Source organism: Trematomus bernacchii, unplaced genomic scaffold, assembly GCF_902827165.1.
Source record: "Trematomus bernacchii unplaced genomic scaffold, fTreBer1.1, whole genome shotgun sequence".
NCBI classification, from domain to species: domain Eukaryota; kingdom Metazoa; phylum Chordata; class Actinopteri; order Perciformes; family Nototheniidae; genus Trematomus; species Trematomus bernacchii.
This window is the reverse complement of record NW_022987518.1, coordinates 218978-232500: the sequence shown is the minus strand read 5'-3', so window position 1 is coordinate 232500 and position 13523 is coordinate 218978. Positions and strand designations below refer to the sequence as shown.

Here is a 13523-nt window from a genome sequence, read left to right as displayed (position 1 = left end):
ATTTAAATGGAATTTAAAGAAAAACTCGTAACTATGGGATAAAAAGTCATAATTAAGATATAATAATGATTAAATTCATATTTATGAAATAACAAATTGTAAATGATGAGATAAAAAGTCAAAAATATGAGATGACAGTCCTAATCATGAGATTATTATAAAATATAAAGACATAATTTCGAAATAGAAAAGTCAAAATTAGGATAAAAAAGTCATGAAAATTAAATGGAAAAGTCTATTTCACGAGAGAAAGTTCACAACCAGGAGTAGTAGTCAAAATATTGGGAACAGTTTCTAACTTTTTTGAGATATTTTCGACTTTAACAGGATGTTTGTCTCCTTCTCAGGGATGGAACAGGGCTAACATAATACTCTGCGTTAACCAGAACCGTAAAACCTTTTCTTCGGCTGTGAGCAGTCACAACACTCACAGATTTGCTCATTGTTAACAGTCTCCATGTTTCAGCCGGCTCTATATATGAATATGAAGCACCTGACGGAGATGGAGAAGTCTCCATGATCTGTCTTTCGGCTCCCCCGGATCACGAAGGCCCCGACAGGTTTCTTCACCAGCTGCTCTTCTGCGTCAACTCGACTACAGTCCTCCTGGTACCAGCTAGAGAGGAGAGAAGTACATCCTTTACTCAAGTAGAAGTACAGATACTCGTGTTTAAAAATACTCTGGTAAAAGTAGAAGTACTGACTAAACTTCTTTACTCAAGTCAAAGTAAAGAGGGCTTTGAAATGTACTTCAGTAAAAAGTACCCATAACTAGCAGCTGTTTTAAAGAGTACCTGACCTCCCTTTATATTAATAGAACAATAATGTCATTGTTAGCTAATGAATGTTTCCATGCTGAACAACGGCAACATGACAACGTTTTCATTGGTCCCTCTTCTTTAGAGAAGACCAGAGGCCTGTACTACGAAGCTGGTTCAACCTGACCTGGATATGTTTGAGTTAGCCGGTTGGCCCAATCCAAAACATACGCGCTCTGGCTAAACTGTACTACGACGCTGGTTATCAAGTGGATCGCTCAAGCCAGCCGTGTCCTATCTAGTTAGGTGCGCATTCACATGAAAGAGGTGGTATTTGGAGCATTCCACCAATCACAAACATGGACAAGCGTACTGACAGCACAGCGTCATACTTCCTGAATGAAAAGTAAACTTTAATATTAGTCAAATATGAAGAAGTTAAACTTTGAACATCCATGACTTAAACACTTTATCCAGGATCAAAGCCACATAGCTGCACCTGCAAGGTGAATACAGCTGGTAAAAGAAAAAGTGTTTGAATGCGTACATTAACAGGTTTATGAAATCACTGCCCCGTCCAAGACACGAGTGGATCTGATTTTAATTACATTTGACTCGAGTGTTTCGTCAACTTAATGTGTTGCTTAAAATAATACTTCTGCATACAGTATGTGACACTGTGAGTGTTGCACGGCCAGATACGGCTCAGCTGACTCAGATAAGGAAATATATGATACATTATGATGTGATATGATATGAATGATAATGGGACACATCGCCGTCTGCACTCACAGTGCCGCGGACTGTACGTAATGTTACTCTGATCCGGTTACTTATGTTGTGGCAGATATTTAAGTAAGCTTTCTTAACGCTAATATTATAATAGTCAGATTGCTCTGAAGATGGGAGGTGATATTCTATTAATGTTCACGTTCACACAGTCTGTGATTTTTGCTGGCCGTCTTTCCTGCAACGGCAGTTTTTCTGTATTTCCTCTATCCTGTAATATGACTTGATCGCTTTAAACTCCGCACACTGAGCTCTGATTGGTCAGCAGGCGGTGCTTTCACTGAGTTGATCTCTTAGCCTGCCACCTAACCTGCTCCAGAGGAGGTTAGCCGCTCAGCATAAGTTACCATGGAGATCTAGCCCGCTAAAAAGAGAACCAGCGTCGTAGGACCGGAAACCCAGAGTTAACCCTGAAGTTAGCTCGCTAAGCGAAAATCCGGCTTCGTAGTACAGGCCTCTGCAATGATGGCATTGGACGCTTTTGTTATTGTCTGTCTTTTTTACATGTATTTATTTTAACCTGTTAAGCCCTGAGCCTGTTTTTCAGGTCTCAGGCTCGAAAATGACATTCCCAGAACAAATGACCATATCTTCCCTTCTAAAAGGGTTAAATTAATAATCTTTATTCTCAAAGTAATGATAAATCTGTGAGTTGGATGTAGAAGAGTCAGAATCAATATAGATGTTTTTATTTTAAAGTAAATTCAGATTGAACATAGTAAGAAAATGTAAATTATAGTGTCTGTCCAAAAGAAAATCATTTCTTACTGTATAGTGAAAACCACCCTTGGATGATGGGTTAGTAGACTAAAAGCTTTAGGAATCCAAAGTACAACATATAATAAGTACCCTGTATCAAGATTGATGCAAAACAAGTGACATTTGACCTTTTTGGAGAGATTTAGCCAAAAGAAACCACTTCTGGGGTCATTTGGGTGGATTTTCCATATCTCTGGCCCCCCTTGCTCGATTTTGATGGTTGACACCTCTTTCTGACCGTTAGAGCCAATAGAATCGAAGGGGGAGTTCCTAAAATCCATCTAAACATTACCCATTGGTGAATGAGAGTGATGCGTAGCCAGAATGCCCCGGAACCGGAAGCTGTTATACAATCTCGTAGCAGCTATATATGAAATCTCCGTTATTGACATAAAAATGGAATGATGGATTATCAGTAATCATTTCAAAGTGACACAGACACATTGGATTAACCTTCAGCTGCGTTTTTATCCTTTTAATGCCATTGAACACAACTTTTGATCAGAAAACAACATAGGTAAGACGTTTGTTGTTGTTGTTTGTTGTCGTTTCGCCGCGAGTTCTGATCGCTCAGTGATGATACTTATATGTCTAGAATCTGTGGAATCTCAGCTTGCTAATATCTTGTCTGTGCAGATCCGATAAGTAACCGGGGGTATGGGGCTTAGCGTGAATCTCGTATCTCCAGTTGTCCTCTATCTCAAAAATGTTTCCTTTCATGTGAATATATTGATATTGAAGTGACTGTTATTTTGTATATAGATTGTTGTGCTTTTATTTAGGTCTTAATGTGTGCATATGTATAAATGTGTCTGTTGATTGTGTATAGGATATACATATTTGTATATATAGTTCAGTGTTTCCCCTAGGTTTACTGCTTTGGGGGGGTGCTGCCTGTGCGGGGGGGGGGGGGGGGTATTGGGATATATATTTTTGTTATTGATTAATGCATCAGTGTTTCTTAGGGTCAAAAACACTAAACTCACAACTTAAAATGAAAGCGTTTAGTTTATTAAATAAAAGAGCACATGTTCAATGTGAAAAGTGACAGTAGATATAGATTAGTTGCAATTTGGTGCTATATATATATATATATATATATCTATATATGAAAAAAGAATTATAAGAAAAAAGAAAAAAAATTATAATTAGTTTTTTTTAAACACCTTGAATTTCAGGGGGGGCGCGGGGCTCCGTTGGCGGGGCTCAAAGACAATGGTAGGGGAAACACTGTAGTTGTATTTTTGTGTTGGGGATTGTGGGAAATGGTATTTCGATCTCTCTGTCTGTACACACAAACTGAAAGGTTGACTTTGACTTTGAATATGACTTTAACCTCTTGTCTGTTTTAGTTACAAGTACACAAAGTATTTCTGCATCTCTTTATAAATGACTCCTTCATTTTCTCCTTGGTTTTACCTGGGCAGGTGAATGTTGAGGAAGTTTTTGGCCACGGAGCCCACAAACCCGTTGAGTTCGGCTTTGAACCAGTTTCCAGAGGTCTGCACGACCTGACACACGTTAGAGACACATTATCATCAAATGAAGTCACATAGAGGTGAACGTGCCACACAGCATGCTTCATCACGTGGTGTTAAGTTCTATACATGAAAGTAGAAACGTCAACATATTTATTTATATATACTCGTAGCTCACATTGTGTGTCTGTAGTGTGTGAAAGGACTTGTGGTTTGTTCTTATGTTTTGTTGTTACATAATACGCTAAAGGGGGTTTCCGCAAGAAGCTAAACTAACCACCTCAGGTCAGTTTGTTTCCCACTAACCCTTAACTTGCTCTGTGTATTACACACTATCTAATATCTGAATGCATTTCTTTATCAAGGATTTCCTTTCCTAAGGGTTACCATTTAGAATACCGTAAATACCACAATTACTATTACAGAAGAAAATCATGTTATTCCTTCATCGCTTTCTTTCCGCCCTTCATCCTTTCTTCCCTTCATTCCTACATCCTTTCCTCCCTACATCACTTCGACAATTCATCCTTTCATCCCTTCATCCTTTCATCCCTTCATTCCTACATCCTTCCATAGCTCCCTCCCTCACTTCCTTGATCTCTTTCACCATACATCCCTTCATCCCTCCCTCCCTAACTCCATCCTTTCCTTCATCCATCCCTCCTTCCCAATATCCCTTTGACCCTTCATCCCTCCCTCCCTCCCTACATCCATTCCTCCTTCCCTCCCTTCATCCCTCCTTCTCTTAATCCATTCATCCCTACTTCCCTACATTCATTCATCCCTTCCTTTCCAGACCCCTTCCTCCCTTACCTCATCCTTCCCTTTATCCATCAATGCCTCCTAACCCACATCCTTTCCTTTCTATATCCCTTCACCCCCCTAATCACCACATCCCTACCTTGCTGCGAAAAGTCACAATATTTGCTATTTACTTTTATATTTGTGTTTCACTTCTATGCTGATGCCCAACAGATGAAACAGTTCAGTGACTGTCACGGGAAATAGGAAATCCATTTGTATGTTTCTGCTTTTCACAACACATTTACATACCCTGCGATTAATAAATGCTGCAGTGACACGCTCATGCAAACACTGCTGTTCACACGCTGCATGAAAGAATGTCCGCACATGTAGAGGCAGAAGATTTACATGAAAACAATGCGAGCATCATTTCAGATGTGCACAATTTGCATGCTTTTTACACGGAGAGATATTCATACGTTAAAAAACGGAAACAACTCGGAGAAGGAGACACATTGAAGTGTCTTCTATGGTGTGTGTGTGTGTGTGTGTCTTACGTTCAACTGCTCTCCCTTTATAAAGCTGAGTTCATCTGAAGCCTTAGTTTCATAGTCGAACCTGGCGATGGCTTCCATGGTTAAAAAGCTGAAAGGGTTAACAAAGAAAAATATAAAGTAATGGCATTTTATGTGCAGGTGTATCTGTATCTTTTATTATTTGTTAGCCCCGAGCCTGTTTTTCAGGTTTCAGGCTCGAAAATGACATGCCCAAAACAAATGACTACAACTTCACTTCTAAAAGGGTTATATGAATAATTTCTTTTATCAAAGCAAGGTTACATCTGTGAGTTGGATGTAGAAGTGTCAGAATCAATATAGATTTTTCTCAGTCAGAGTAAATTCAGATGGAACATAGTAAAAAAGGTAAATTCTTACCTCCCGCCTAAAGAAAAAAACATTACTTATAGTGAAAACCACCCTTGAATGATGGGATGGTAGACTAAAAGCTTTAGGAATCCAAACTATAACATATAATAAGTACCCTGTATCAAGATTGAGGCAAAACAAGTTAAATTTGACCTTTTTAGAGAGGTTTAGAAAAAAAAGGTTCCAGGCGGAATAAGCTTTCGGCACATTTCGGTACATCTGGTTCCATCAGTGCCATTTGACCTTTTTCAGGTACCAGACTATAAAAATGATTACATTGAATTATCACCATAGGTATTCATTCCATCCAAAGAAAAACAATTAATAAAAAATGGGGCTTAACAGGTTAATGTTCCTATATGTTGAAAGTAAAAACAAGCAATAAAGGTAACGACAATATATATGTAAAAATACAAATGTGCAATAAAAGGATAACATTAAATACAATTACAAAAATATATTTATATAATTGTGAAAGTGTGCGATAAAAGCTTAAAATAAAGAAGAATTCAAACATTTTATATGAACAAAGGAAGTTAAAGTAAAAACGTGCAGTAAAAGATAGAATAATATTTATAAAAATCAATAGAAGTTTAAGTAAACATTTGAACATTGTATTTAGCAATGTCAAATAAATATCGAAATGATGTATTTTACAATATTTTAGTACATTTTTTTTCAAAGTCAGCCCAAATGTGTGTGTGTGTGTGTGTGTGTGTGTGTATGTGTGTGTGTGTCTCGGTGAAGATAAAGAGACGTTGTGTTACTCACCATGTATGAGCGTGTTATCCTGCAGAGTTCAGCAAGAGAAGTGAGGATCTCCTGTTGTCAGCTCACAGGAAGCTGTCACGCTGCTGCTCACACACATTCTCACTGCTGACTGTTTACACACACACACACACACACACACACACACACACACACAGAAATAGAAATGCAAAACACACAAATAGGCACGTGAACTTTCATGCATCACATATACATAGAGCAGCAGATACACTGTTTTATTTTTAACACACACTGAACATATTCAGAAGTATTACCAACCCTCGCTGTTGCCTAAAGGCCCTAAACGATGCTCAATATTCAATTTAAACTATGCTGTACTTTGGACAAAATGTTATTAATTTCACATATAATCATTTTGTGAAACCACAAACTAAGCTAATGTCTCCAGAATTAGCTAGTGTATAACAGTTGTGCTTAAAAAGAGCCCTATTCTGCTCATTTCCAGGTTCATATTTTCTGTCTATTTACAGCCCCTAAACACAAACACACCTCTTTCATAAATAACACACTTGTTCTGCAATAATAGGTTTTATGTTTCCTGTAATTTTTGTTAGGAAAGGACATGCCTGAAAGACACGACTCAACATTTTCTCCTTCTCTGAGGGTCAAGAAGAACATCCAAGAGGGAAATTAAAAGCTGATGTTATGAGATGTTAAGACCAATACAGGACATTCACTAAGAAACTACTTTTATTGTGAAGTCAGCTGATCGAATGCACCTATTTCCACATCTACACTCCATCAGCTGATTATTTCTATTTGCCTCACTTTATGAGCTTCACAACATGTACCTTGTACCGCAGAGTTTGCAACGCAAATAAATGGGGCCAATCTTCAGTCAGATGTGAATGTGTAATCTAACATTTTCAGTAAGAATAATGGACAAAAGGAGTGCAAATACAAATTCAATTTATTGAAATCTGAACCAAAAGTGAATCAAACATGTTTTAAATAAAAAAGCACATATGGACAGAAGGTGTAAACCTATTAAATGTATAAGTAAACACATTTAGTCAAATAAAGTGACAGACAAGGCCTGTGCAGTTGGTATCAGCTATGCCCAGCATGGGCTCCTCCATCAGGTCTGGTCCTCCTCACAGAGGAAAGACCCTCAGTCCTCTCCAAACCAACAGACTGGACGTCCATCACACGGAGGTTTCTCCCTGAAGTCTCTGCAGCTCTCTGGACACCACGCTGTCTCAATCCGTCCACACTGAATATGAGAGGGGAAAAATGAAAATAATAAATGCTTTAGACAATAAGAAATATAAAGTTGACTGTTGAGTTGCTCAGTTTTTTTAGATTGTCAATACTATTACTGTATAACTAATATCTCAGGTTAAGAGGCACCTTCAAATAAAGATTGGTCTTTAAATACATTTTGTCTTTTGAATTGTTTGTCAAAAGTCAAGGATCTAGAACTGGTACTTGTAGTTTTAATGATACAGTCTGGTTATAATGCTGTTTGGAGGAGGCCTCACAGGTAAGAGCACTAACTAGCTATCATGTACCTTAGCTTAACTTAAATGTATTAAACGTATAATTAAGTGATAGCAAAATATAAATAACTAATGTCATGCAAACATATTAATTTGCTTGATTCCAGTGTTGCATTTAGCACATTGCATACAAACGTTAAGGGATTTTAAGATTCTGAAGTATTATGCTAAAAACTCAATAACTTAGATTATTATTTATAGTTTTGCTGAATAGTTTCATGTCCGCTTACCTTAGAAACGTAAAATGTGACGGCAGTGTGCAGATAGGGAAGCATGTTAGCTTAGCTTCTTAGCTTGAGCTAGCTCTGTTACTTCCCAGCTGGAGGCAGAAGGTCCCGCCTCGGCTCCGCCTCTTTGCCCTTATTTGGAGCAGGCTGGAGCAGGCGGGAGTTAGACTCAGACGTCACTGTCGAGCCGTTAGTGGCCGACTCCGCCCTACTAAGGGCTTCTCGGCAACTCTGCAGAATCCTATGGGTGACGTCACGGACCCTACGTCCATTTATATATACAGTCTATGGTTGGAGCACTAGCCAATAGGAGCGCGAGTGTTACATAGCTTTATTCTCAACATTTCCACTTTTCTCTCAACATACAGTATCTACGTGATCTCAAAATGTCCTCTTCATCCTTGACATCGTTGTTTCTTTACCCCATAGGACAGAGCCCCGCTATTGATATCATTATTATACCTTTTCACATTTATACTTACGAATATATAGGTAACACACACCATCTCTGAGTCAAACACGCTCAAGTCATCAGCAGATGCACTGGGATTGCATCAACCATTGGTGACTAATAAGGCCAAATCTATTAGAGGAACTACACTTCCTGTTTTAGGAAGTGTAGTTCCTCTAATAGATTTGGCCTGCTATGATGTTCTTTTAATTGAGTTTAAACGTTTCTCAGTAGGGAGACATTTCAGTTGTGGTTTGCTGAACTTGTTCTCTTGGGTGGAGCTGCTGCTGTTCTGCAGTTTACGGTGCACATTAACAATGTCTGATTATTAGGTGTGACTTTATTCTCAAACATCCTGAACGCAATCACTACAGATTATCAAAGACCCCCATCACCCCAGCCACAAACTGTTCTTTCTGTTGCCGTCTGGCAGACGTTACCGCAGCATCCTGGCAAGGACAAGAAGATTCGGAGACAGTTGCTTCCCGCGGGCAGTGAGACTGTTAAAAAATTGAACTGTTGAAACAACTTCAAACATTCATCTGCTACTCAGTAGTATGTATCTAATACCTAATATATATATATCATTCCAATAACTTGTATATAGACTCGTACTGCACTATTCCACATCATCACTTTATTTTATAACTATTTTTTCTTTTTGTATTGCTCTTGCTCTTATTGTTATTATGTTATTATGTTGCATTGTTGGAGAAGCATGTGACATAAGATTTTCAACTACATAATTACTCTGTAGCTATGTCAGATTGACAATAAAGAACCTTGAACCTTGAACGCAGTCCAGGCAAACACCTGCAACTCACTTTAAAATGTTTAAAATGGAGATTATTACACACTGAGAAACATATGCATTCAACACTTTAGCTTCCAGTAGATTGTGATAGTAGATTGTAGGGTGTTGGACTTTTAATAACTTAACTTCACCCTAATTGCTCTGTATTTTCAGCACACTTAAAGAGGGAATTGAGTGCTTTAACACCAAGATACTGACTGCTCTGTCACGGCAAGAGCAGCTTTTATTTCGGTCGGTTTGACGGCTGAGAGGAACGACACCAAACTCAAGTAGCATGAAATCCCAGCACTGAAGTGTGAAGAGATCTGTCTCAGCCTTGAAAGAGCTCTGAGAGGAGTGACAATATAATGTGAGGTACCCACAGGACTAAAGCTCAGATTTGATATAAAGTACATGGAGAGATGTTGTGGAATCAGCCTAATGCTTGGAGAGTGGACAGAAACACTGTTTAGGTCCAGTGGGGCCTTTAAGTGGATTCATGAACATGTGATGGACAGAGTAGAGAGAGAAAAAGGAAATAGTGGTGCAGGGGCGACATGTTTTTAGAGGACGACCCTGAAGGCAGCATCTTCCTGGTTCAATGGGATTTCTCCATGTGATTTTGGAATATTGTAGAAAACAATCTCTGTGGTGAAGAAACATTTATGATACTCACACGTTTTGTTCAGCAGGATATTCTCCACATATTAACAACACTTTATGATTTCTGAAGTAAATAGCTAACGTTGGGCTATAAAGGAACTACAGCACGCTCACATGACTTCACGTCACCACCGCTAAGCTAAAGGTGGCTAATGTTGGACTATAAAGGAACTACAGCACGGTCAAATAATTCACGACACCACGGCTAAGCTAAAGGTGGCTAATGTTGGGCTATAAACGAACTACAACAAGGTCACATGACTTCACGACACCACCGCTAAGCTAAAGGAGGCTAATGTTGGGCTATAAAGGAACTACAGCACGGTCAAATAATCCACGACACCACGGCTAAGCTAAAGGTGGCTAATGTTGAGCTATAAAGGAACTACAGCACGGTCAAATAATTCACGACACCACCACTAAGTTAAAGGTGGCTAATGTTGGGCTATAAAGGAACTACAACACGGTCACATGACTTCACGACACCACCGTTAAGCTAAAGGAGGCTAATGTTGGGCTATAAAGGAACTACAACACGGTCACATGACTTCACGACACCACCGTTAAGCTAAAGGTGGCTAATGTTGGGCTATAAAGGAACTACAGCATGGTCACATGACTTCACGACACCACGGCTAAGTTAAAGGGTGGCTAATGTTGGGCTATAAAGGAACTACAGCACGGTCACATGACTTCACGACACCACGGCTAAGCTAAAGGTGGCTAATGTTGGGCTATAAAGGAACTACAACACGGTCACATGACTTCACGACACCACCGTTAAGCTAAAGGAGGCTAATGTTGGGCTATAAAGGAACTACAGCACGGTCACATGACTTCACGACGCCACCGCTAAGCTAAAGGAGGCTAATGTTGGGCTATAAAGGAACTACAACACGGTCACATGACTTCACGTCACCACCGCTAAGCTAAAGGTGGCTAATGTTGGGCTATAAAGGAACTACAACACGGTCACATGACTTCACGACACCACCGTTAAGCTAAAGGAGGCTAATGTTGGGCTATAAAGGAACTACAGCACGGTCAAATAATTCACGACACCACCGCTAAGCTTAAAGGTGGCTAATGTTGGGCTACAAAGGAACTACAAACACGGTCACATGACTTCACGTCACCACCGCTAAGCTAAAGGTGGCTAATGTTGGGCTATAAAGGAACTACAGCACGGTCACATGACTTCACGACACCACCGCTAAGCTAAAGGAGGCTAATGTTGGGCTATAAAGAAACTACAGCACGGTCACATGACTTCACGACACCACCGCTAAGCTAAAGGTGGCTAATGTTGGGCTATAAAGGAACTACAGCACGGTCACATGACTTCACGACACCACCGCTAAGCTAAAGGTGGCTAATGTTGGGCTATAAAGGAACTACAGCACGGTCACATGACTTCACGACACCACCGCTAAGCTAAAGGTGGCTAATGTTGGGCTATAAAGGAACTACAAGCACGGTCACATGACTTCACGACACCACCGCTAAGCTAAAGGTGGCTAATGTTGGGCTATAAAGGAACTACAGCACGGTCACATGACTTCACGACACCACCGTTTAAGCTAAAGGAGGCTAATGTTGGCTATAAAGGAACTAAAGCACGGTCACATGACTTCACGACACCACCGCTAAGCTAAAGGAGGCTAATGTTGGGCTATAAAGGAACTACGGCACGGTCACATGACATTCACAACACCACCGTTAAGCTAAAGGAGGCTAATGTTGGGCTATAAAGGAACTACAGCACGGTCAAATAATTCACGACACCACCGCTAAGCTAAAGGTGGCTAATGTTGGGCTACAAAGGAACTACAACACGGTCACATGACTTCACGTCACCACCGCTAAGCTAAAGGTGGCTAATGTTGGGCTATAAAGGAACTACAGCACGGTCACATGACTTCACGACACCACCGCTAAGCTAAAGGAGGCTAATGTTGGGCTATAAAGAAACTACAGCACGGTCACATGACTTCACGACACCACCGCTAAGCTAAAGGAGGCTAATGTTGGGCTATAAAGGAACTACAGCACGGGTCACAATGACTTCACGACACCACCGCTAAGCTAAAGGTGGCTAATGTTGGGCTATAAAGGAACTACAGCACGGTCACATGACTTCACGACACCACCGCTAAGCTAAAGGTGGCTAATGTTGGGCTATAAAGGAACTACAGCACGGTCACATGACTTCACGACACCACCGCTAAGCTAAAGGTGGCTAATGTTGGGCTATAAAGGAACTACAGCACGGTCACATGACTTCACGACACCACCGTTAAGCTAAAGGAGGCTAATGTTGGGCTATAAAGGAACTAAAGCACGGTCACATGACTTCACGACACCACCGCTAAGCTAAAGGAGGCTAATGTTGGGCTATAAAGGAACTACGGCACGGTCACATGACTTCACAACACCACCGTTAAGCTAAAGGAGGCTAATGTTGGGCTATAAAAGGAACTAAAGCACGGTCACATGACTTCACGACACCACCGCTAAGCTAAAGGAGGCTAATGTTGGGCTATAAAGGAACTAAAGCACGGTCACATGACTTCACGACACCACCGCTAAGCTAAAGGAGGCTAATGTTGGTCTATAAAGGAACTACAGCACGGTCACATGAATTCACGTCCCCACCGCTAAGCTAAAGGTGGCTAATGTTGAGCTATAAAGGAACTACAGCACGGTCAAATAATTCACGACACCACCGCTAAGCTAAAGGTGGCTAATGTTGGGCTATAAAGGAACTACAGCACGGTCACATGACTTCACAACACCACCGCTAAGCTAAAGGTGGCTAATGTTGGGCTATAAAGGAACTACAACACGGTCACATGACTTCACGACACCACCGCTAAGCTAAAGGAGGCTAATGTTGGGCTATAAAGGAACTACAGCACGGTCACATGACTTCACGACACCACCGCTAAGCTAAAGGTGGCTAATGTTGGGCTATAAAGGAACTACAACACGGTCACATGACTTCACGACACCCACCGCTAAGCTAAAGGTGGCTAATGTTGGGCTATAATGGAACTACAGCACGGTCACATGACTTAACGACACCACCGCTAAGCTAAAGGTGGCTAATGTTGGGCTATAATGGAACTACAGCACGGTCACATGACTTCACGACACCACCGCTAAGCTAAAGGCGGCTAATGTTGGAAGTGATTACGTTTAGTCGTCTCATTTAGTCACTTGTTATCAGACAGTTACACTCCTTGAATAAATAAATTGTGCTTCAGTTCCTTCTAACTCGTTAAGATGATAAAACTCTCACTGTATTTGCATTAGTGCTAATCTTTGGGAATTGGGCTGTTTAAAAACGAGGCTTATTTGAATAGAAAGAGGACAATTTCTCTGGCAAATGTGAACTTCTTAATTTAAATATACGTAAATAGAAGCACAGAGACCTTAGTGGCTTGGCGGTGCATTTAGAGGAGCATCACCCTTTGCAATAAGAAATAAACAGATTATTTGTCTCTTATTCGTCCAGAGTTTACGGCCCTAAAAGCAGCGCAGTCCTTTTGTAAATTTGCTCCTTTGTGTCTCTCTCTGATATTCACGGCGAGGATACGATCCCGGCTGAAAAGCAAATGCGATTTGAAAAAAGCAATAAAAAGCAA

At 40.4% G+C, this 13523-nt stretch overlaps 1 protein-coding gene across 1 annotated transcript in view; it reads right to left on the bottom strand.

Moving 5' to 3' along the window:
* Positions 1-6250, bottom strand: part of LOC117471627 (GRB2-related adapter protein-like) — a 9601-nt gene extending 3351 nt beyond the window's left edge. The window contains exons 1-4 of the mRNA XM_034116761.1: positions 6226-6250; positions 5086-5173; positions 3726-3817; positions 494-616 (exon numbers count right to left, since the gene is read on the bottom strand). Of these exons, the coding sequence (XP_033972652.1) occupies positions 494-616; positions 3726-3817; positions 5086-5163 (293 nt within the window). The 5' untranslated portion in view covers positions 5164-5173; positions 6226-6250. The remainder of the gene's footprint in view (positions 1-493; positions 617-3725; positions 3818-5085; positions 5174-6225) is intronic.
* Between the last annotated feature and the right edge of the window lie 7273 nt (positions 6251-13523).